The sequence below is a fragment of the Carex rostrata genome, chromosome 17, assembly GCF_964058835.1.
Source record: "Carex rostrata chromosome 17, lpCarRost1.2, whole genome shotgun sequence".
Lineage (NCBI taxonomy): Eukaryota > Viridiplantae > Streptophyta > Magnoliopsida > Poales > Cyperaceae > Carex > Carex rostrata.
Genome location: NC_135934.1, coordinates 5,252,008 through 5,259,999, shown reverse-complemented (window position 1 = coordinate 5,259,999; position 7,992 = coordinate 5,252,008). Strand labels below are relative to the sequence as shown.

Below are 7,992 nucleotides of genomic sequence, written 5' to 3'. Positions count from 1 at the left end.
AACAGTTGTTTTCGATAATTATCTCTTAAAACATAAAAACCAAGCTGCAAAATTGAATAAAACATTTTCAAAATTTTAACGGCACAAAAAAAAGCAGGAAAAAAAATAGAGACCCGAATACCCGATCCATTAACATCACTATCTGATTCAGTTTACGCTCACTGGACACTTCCGACATAGAAGCAGAATCAGCCAGAGAAAGGAATCTTTTCAAGCACTTGATCCATATACCATATGGTGCACCATCCAGGCTCTTGTGGGTCCCGTTCAGCCAACCAGTTACCAGCGCCCCAATTACGAACAATTCTGTAACCATACGCACTACACCGGATCCATCCAGGAAACGCCTCGTGCAGGAGATACCGTGCGGTCCCCTCCCCCGCCGTCTATACATGGCTCGAAAGCGACAATCTTCAGCTTACCGTAATCTTCTCCATTACTACGTAAAAACAGAAAAAAAAACGCATCCAAATACACACATTTGCAAGTTTAAAACCGTCTCCAGTACAAAAACACTGGAGATTATCAAAATATAATTCGATGCGTGCCTGACTGCCTGTTATAAGAAATTAGTGGATCAACACTAGTTACACTACTCTGTTTTCTTTATACCTCTGTTTTCAAATTTCAAAGCAAAACCTCCTCCTTGATCAATGGCTCCTACAACCAATTTCGCCATTGCTCATGAATACGCGAAGATAAGAAGTCCTCGTCGGATCACATCCAACGGCTGGGGTCGCTCCGAGATTCTGTTGAAGAAGACAGAGGATGAATCCAACGATGAGAGAGATGAGGTAGAATTATTGATGAAGAAATCGAGCACTGGGATGCAACGTCCAGGGGTTTGTGCTAATTGCCGCACTTCTAAGACTCCTCTCTGGCGCTCGGGACCCAGTGGACCAAAGGTTTATCCTATTCACTTATCCATTTTCTGTTTTATCCTCTGTTTTTACTCGAATTTTGTTTTCTCTGGAAAATTTTCACTGATTGCGTTAGATTAATTGTAGATTGAATTTTGATTGCTCTTCTTCTTTTATTACAAGTTTCAAAGGCTTGAATAGATTTATAAGATAACATTTTACATCCTGGTTGAGAGATTCAAAATCAGATCATATAGACCTGAAATTTATTATGAAATACTTTTAAATAAAATATTATTAAATATTTCATAATTTTGTATGATTAAATTTTTTCCTGTTGATGTATTAAGTTCTTCCATCTCTGTATGGAGTATATTTACCTTTTAACCGAAATTAGAAATTTTCCATTTTCGAAATGCCTTTTTTAGTATAGAAGTCTGCTTTACAATGGATTCTGTTTTATCAATGATATGCTCGATCGTCACTTGTTAAATTTAAATGTTAATTGCTGTTTGGTGATGGATTCAATTTGTTTAATAAAATGCTTTGTAGTACAAGCTTGTGAGATTTAAGCAAGAATTTGATCCATTTCCTCACTATAATTGAATTTCAGCCATCTCTCTAACCAGATCGATTCATAAATTGAATAATAAAATAGAAAAAAACAACAAATAATGAAGAAAATATCCTATTTAAGTATTGCACACTACTGTTTAATTAGCACATCACCTTTTAGCGATAATCTGATCCATTTTCGCACTATATTCGAATTTCAAATTTTCAGTTATCACTTTTTGATTGCTCTTTTTTTTTTTTTTGCTTATTAGAAGTTTCAAAGGCTTCAATAGAAATTTATCGTTTGTTTTACTTCAAAAGGTTTGATTTATAAAATAACATTTTTCTCCTGTTTAAGAGTTTCAAAATCAGATCATATATAGACCTGACAAAAGCTTATTTTAACACAGCAGTTTCCCCTTCATGCAGCCCACGAACCTTGTACATGCTTTGCTGATTTTATAGTCTTTGCACTGCATGATGCTTAAACAGCTCTGTTAAAATCTTTTACAAATGCGAAAAAGTTGTCATAGTTTTAAAAGTAAAAAAAATGTAGTGTTGCTTTTGATATTATATTTAATCCTTTCGTTTGCCGTTGTATTTTTACAGTCACTGTGTAATGCATGCGGGATTAGATTCAGAAAAAGACAACTGGAAGTAGATGCGGGTAAGAATCCTCTCCCGTTCTTCACTCTGACTGGAGAGGAAGCCTCATCCGAGTCATCTTCAACTAATGTCCTCACACTAGAAGAGATGAAGGAGTTGCAAAAGGCAAAGCAACGGAGGATTTTGAGATTCATCGCCAAACGTCGGGTCCAGGAGATGCGTAGGAGGTTACTGGAGAGGTCCAATCGGGACATGATGCACGCAGCGCAGTTGCTCGTGTCTCTATCAAAGAATGCCGCATAGCGCGTTCGTTATGCGAACAAATATTGTCATTTTCTAACCATATGGTTTTACGTTTCTTTCTATTTTGTTGTTTTCTGACAATGGGATTACAATTTACACTTTTATGTAATTTGCTTTCTTATAGAGGGTTGGGTTGAGAAACTTAGGGGTGGTAATACAAAAAGGAACATGTTAGGGGTGGTTTTGGTGAATAATTTTAATTATACGCATAGCTGGAAATTAGAATGGTGAAAGACTTGGCACTTATGTTTTGTAGTTTTTCAGCTATTTCATATTAAAAGTTTTGTTACTAATTATCTTTTGCATTTTATTTTGAAACAAGTAAAGCTTTTGCACTTTCTTCTATCAATTTTTTTTATTTATAGAAACGATTACTTTAAACTTTTTCTTAAAAATATTTACAATTGTGCTCAGGAAAAATACAATGCTCAAGAGGCCCAATCTAGCAACTGGAAGTCGAGTGCTAATTAATTTATATATTAAATTTGCCCCGAAATTTTTATTAATAGGAAATATATTAAATAAATATCGAGATTAGAGAACGCTTTTGCGTTTTATCGAAATATAGGGAAACCGTTATGGTTTATTACGGCCTCTGGCCGTTATGGCCTATCACGGTCAGCATTAACACTTAATTAATCATTACCCATTCTAACTGAACCACGCAAGAAAAAAACCATGGCCGTTACTATCTATCACGGCCAGAGGCAGAAAGAAAGAAAAAAAAAAGGCTGGCTGTGATAACCCATCACGGCCATAGGTTAAACAATTTTTTTTTTTTTCGGACCTGGCCGTTACTGTTCATCACGGACAGGGATTTTTTTTTTTTTCTCTGGCCGTTCTAATCTATCACGGACAGGGTTTTTTTTTTTCCGTTTTTTTATGGTTCAATTAGAATGGTTAAGCTTGTTAATTAGGTGCTAACTCTGGCCGTGATAAGCCATAACGGCCAGAGGTATATCTGAATAAAACGCAAAAGCGTTCTCTAATCTCGATATTTATTTAATATATTTCCTATTAATAAAAATTTCGGTAAATTTGCCTCGCTAGACAAATCATTTACTTTGAGAATTCTGATGTCTTTCTTTAAAAAAAATGTTTCATATTACAAATCAAACATTATGAGCTTGATAAAATTTGAAGTATATATTTCACAAGATAATATTAAATCAATTGGCTTGAAATTTTAATTGTTCTAAATTAACCGTGATTTATGCATCATTAAAATATACTCAAATTGTAATAAATTCCATTGTTAGCAATCTATTTCATCGATAATATTTCTATAAATTTAGTTTTCAATTTTCATCTATTTTAATTGATTTGAAAAGTTATTATAAAAAATGTTAAGATAATCACTATCATGTGATACCTCCTCTTCAAATTAAGGTCATCGTCAGGCATTGGTTTAATTTAATTATAATTGAGTTAAAAGTTATTTTTCATTAAGGCATGCAATCCGGTTAACAAACAAGCTAAAAGTAATATTACAAATACTTTGAAATCAAGCTAATGCAATTTATAATTGAGTTGAAAAGTTATCAGTCGTTCGAAATCCTAATCAAAGTCCCTAGATTGCGCTATCTCTGTGTTCTCTCCTGTAACGGGTGACTATCAAATGATAATAAATTGTTCAAATACATGACACACACATGCATACATGAAAATGATCATGGGAGATCCTGAATTGCTTACCCCAATGTGCAGGTGACGCGTGGAAGGAACGCTTGCAGAATTTTTTTTTGCTGAATAGCTCTGGACGAATTATTTAATTAAATCTGTGACTGTGTGCTTGCTTTACAATTTATTTAATTATCTTTTTTTTAAATGACAATTTATTTAATTATCAAAACGCAGTTTCAACGATAGTTAATCATATAAATTTTTTTGTTGCCAATAGAGATCATTTTACACTATCTATAATATTTTATTATAAATTAATATAGAAAATAAACTACAAATTACAAATTTTGAAAAAAAAAATAAAGATTGATTGACCTCCATTTTTAAAATGTGTCTCCGCCACTGAATATAGAAGTGTTCATTGGATCTAATTTATTTGATTTACAATCGAATGTAAAAAGGTTGGATTAAATGATTCGGTTTTTCAATTTGAAATAGATCAATTCGGTTGAATTTTGAATCAATTTCATTTTTTATATTTGATTCGAATTAAACCGAAAAAAGTGGGCCTTTTCATTTCCTTTCAAAGTATAATGTTTTATTAAATATATTGACAATATTTTTTTTTTACTTGATTGAAAATGTTTTATTAAAGTTGTCAAGTTAAGCCGCTCTCAATCTCATCCCTTTTAACGTATTTTTTTCTTCTTTCAATTTGTTTTCTCACATTATCTGTGACATATTAACATTTTTTTTTCCTTTGACTATATCTTAGAGTGAGATAAATAGAGAGATAAAAGGATAATTCTTATCCTGTGTGAAACCGATGATAAAAGTTATTCCCTTATCTCATCACTTTATCTCCTAATCAAACAAAACATTTAAAAAAAGAAAAGAAAAAAGAGATATGAGAGAGCAGTTTAAAATTTGTATTGGCTTAGTGAATTCTTTTTTATGGTTGTTAAAATTGTCAAACTAATTAATTATTTTTAAATCCCCACTCTTTCAAGTAAGCCTTTAAAATACGTGTACAAAGTTATAGATAAATTACAGCTGCTCATGACCTCACAGTAGGACTGCAAGAAAAAATAAAATTAATCACTAATTTTACGTACCAGACTGCTAAATTGTCCAAAAGAAAATTTATTTTATGACAAATAAACAATTTAGTAATTGAACTTATATCTATGTTGCATGGATACAGGTACGGGTATCGTATCGGATACGATACGGATACGGTGATACGGTAATTTTAAAAAATTTAGGATACAATATGTCTATTATATATATTATTTTTTATTATTTTACTTATAATATTTGAATTAATCATAACTTAAACTAAATTTGTACAAAAAAAAACCAAAAGGTTTAACCCAAGTATACATTAAATACAATAATTACTAACATGTAACACAAATGATTGTCTAGTGCATTGGTTAAGTGTTTTGTCTGATCTCAAACGAATATAATGGCTCAGATTTTCAAACAAAAATATAATTTCCTCCTTTGGTCTCTTTTACTGTTACAAAATTATGTGCATTATTATTTTATGATCTTGCGTTTACTAAACAAAAAAGTTTCTCGTGAAAATTAAAAGCCACCGTTGGATCAACGATTTTCAAAGTGACTTAATAAATAGTAAAAAAATTCAGAAAAATGTAAAATTTGGTCTCCAAGCATATTTTAATTTAGAGATTGACTTGAACGGTTCGGATCGACATTTTGAACTTTGAAAATTGAAAAACGAATTGATAACACTAAAGCTCAGAAACTACCACTTTAATCTTAGCCAACCTTATATATATATATTTTAGTCGCATTTCATATATATATATTTGACCGGCACATAAACTATATTTTTCTCTTTTTGCTTTCAATATGTGTCCAGAGTACAGGAAATGCTGCTGATTGTTTGATGCTGGAATTCATATCATCTAAGCTAACGTAATATTTCTGTTTAGATTCAGACCATCCGACTAAAATATGCACGAATATTAAAGAGAATTTGTGAATTCCACCTTGAGCGGGATTAACCTGGATTCTAATCAGACAGTCCAGATCTAAATAGAAATATTTTGTTAACTGGGAGGATATGGAATATTGACACTCGTGGTGTGATGTGAGAAAAATTAAGGCCACATATTTTTCAATGTATAAATATATTGCTTGCTGCCATTTTTCCTGTACAAATTTCACGGTCTTAAACAAGATACCACACAAAATTTTGGCAATACTTTATGATTTGTTTTCAATTTTATAGGCCATATTTTCTTGTTGAGTTCCATTGACAATTGTTGAAATTGCATGCATATCATGTGTACCAAATAAATTGATTACATTGTCAATCAAGGATTCAAGAGATGTGGCACAAAATTTCTTTTCCCCTTCCATAGTAGGAGCCTCACAATTATTTAAAGAGTACTCTATTTGTTTTTCTGCTTCAGAGTTTGGTGCCATTGAAAAATGGTGTAAGATTTTATGGAGATTTTTTGAAGAAAATGGTATGGCATCAGCTTCTTTACCGAAATTTTTATTAATATCCAAAAATATAATGAAATTACCGAATCTACTCAGTTTTTGAATGGATTTCAAAAAATGCCCCTTCCAGTTACTAAATAACCGGACTCAGAATACCATTCCACTGAGATAATCCTCGGATGCATGAAAAATACCCGGTTACTAGATAATCGGAAATTACCTCTATATCTGGTTATTTAGGTAACCAGACTCACTATTTTAATTGCAAAGTATATGCAATTTTTGAAAGTTGTGCCGGTTAATAATTTTAAAAAAATTGTACTGCAATAATAGAAATGTTGATTATATTTCTTTGAAAATAGATGAAATACAATATAATTTGATTTATTAAAAATACTGCAACAAATAATCCGGATCAATATTTTTCATGCCGGATTTTTCGCGGTTGTAAGAAAAATTAATATATTTCTTTGTATTATTGGTAAAAAATTAATATGCTTTGAATGTGAGTTATTGATCGCGGTTCAAAAGTCACTTCTAAGTAATACAAAAAATATTGTGATCCTTCTAGTATATTTAATTTCTAAAAAGTTGTATCTATTTTGAGAATTTTTTTTAATAACAATTATTAAATAATTTAAAGTTTTGTTTTTTTCCAAAAATAGATACAACTTTTCCAAAAATAGATACAATTATTAAATAATTTAAAGTTTTCTAAAAAGTTTTGTTTTTTTCCAAAAATAGATACAAAAAATATTGTGATCCTAATAGAAGGATGACAATATTTTATGTATTTACCTAGAAGTGACTTTTGAACCGGGATCAATAACTCAGAATCTAAGTATTTTTTTTTCCAATAACACATAAAGAAATATATTAATTTTTCTTACAACCGCGAAAAATTCGGCATGAAAAATGTTGATCAAGATTATTTTTTCCAGTCTTTCTAATAAATCAAATTAGATTATATTCCATTTATTTTCAAAGAAATATAATCAATATTTCTAATATTTCAATACAAAAAATAAAAAAAAATAAAAAAGTTTCTGTTTTGTAAAAAAGAAAAAAAAAATGTCAAAAATTGCAGCTTTTTAATAACCGGCACAGCTTTCAAAAATTGCATATGCTTTGCAATTAAAATAGTGAGTCCGGTTACTTAACTGGACATAGGGGTAATTTCCGGATATCTAGTAACCGGGTATTTTTCATGCACCCGGGGACTAGTTCAGCGGAAAGGTATTATGAGTCCGGTTATCTAGTAACCGGAAGGGGTATTTTTGGAAATTCATTCAAAAACTGAATAGATTCGGTAATTTCATTATATTTTTGGGTATTAATAAAAATTTCGGGCTTCTTTAAGAGGAACAAAGGCATTGCCTGTTATGGTTCCGTTGAAACTGAATCCTTCTTTTATCTTGGCTTCTGGATAGATATCTTTCTCTAGGAAGAAATTGCTTCGAATAAAATCGGGTGATGGCAACGGTTTGTACGTGACAAACACGTATAGAATCTCGCGTCGCACTTGCACTCGGTTACTCTTCACTGCCAATTGAATCAGGTTAGTTAA

At 31.2% G+C, this 7,992-nt stretch overlaps 1 protein-coding gene across 1 annotated transcript; it reads left to right on the top strand.

The window, feature by feature from the left end:
• Nucleotides 1-653: 653 nt before the first annotated feature.
• Nucleotides 654-2,397, top strand: LOC144568709 (GATA transcription factor 1-like). Its single transcript, XM_078319078.1, has 2 exons — nt 654-905; nt 2,025-2,397. The coding sequence occupies exons 1-2, from the start codon at nt 654-656 to the stop codon at nt 2,322-2,324; spliced, it is 552 nt and encodes a 183-aa protein (XP_078175204.1). The 3' UTR covers nt 2,325-2,397.
• Nucleotides 2,398-7,992: the final 5,595 nt, after the last annotated feature.

Bases quoted from the DNA above. Each gene is read 5' to 3' on its own strand.
- LOC144568709 (XM_078319078.1), top strand. From the start codon at position 654: ATGGCTCCTACAACCAATTTCGCCATTGCTCATGAATACGCGAAGATA. The intron at 906-2,024 runs GTTTATCCTATT...GTATTTTTACAG, and splicing joins CGGGACCCAGTGGACCAAAG to TCACTGTGTAATGCATGCGG.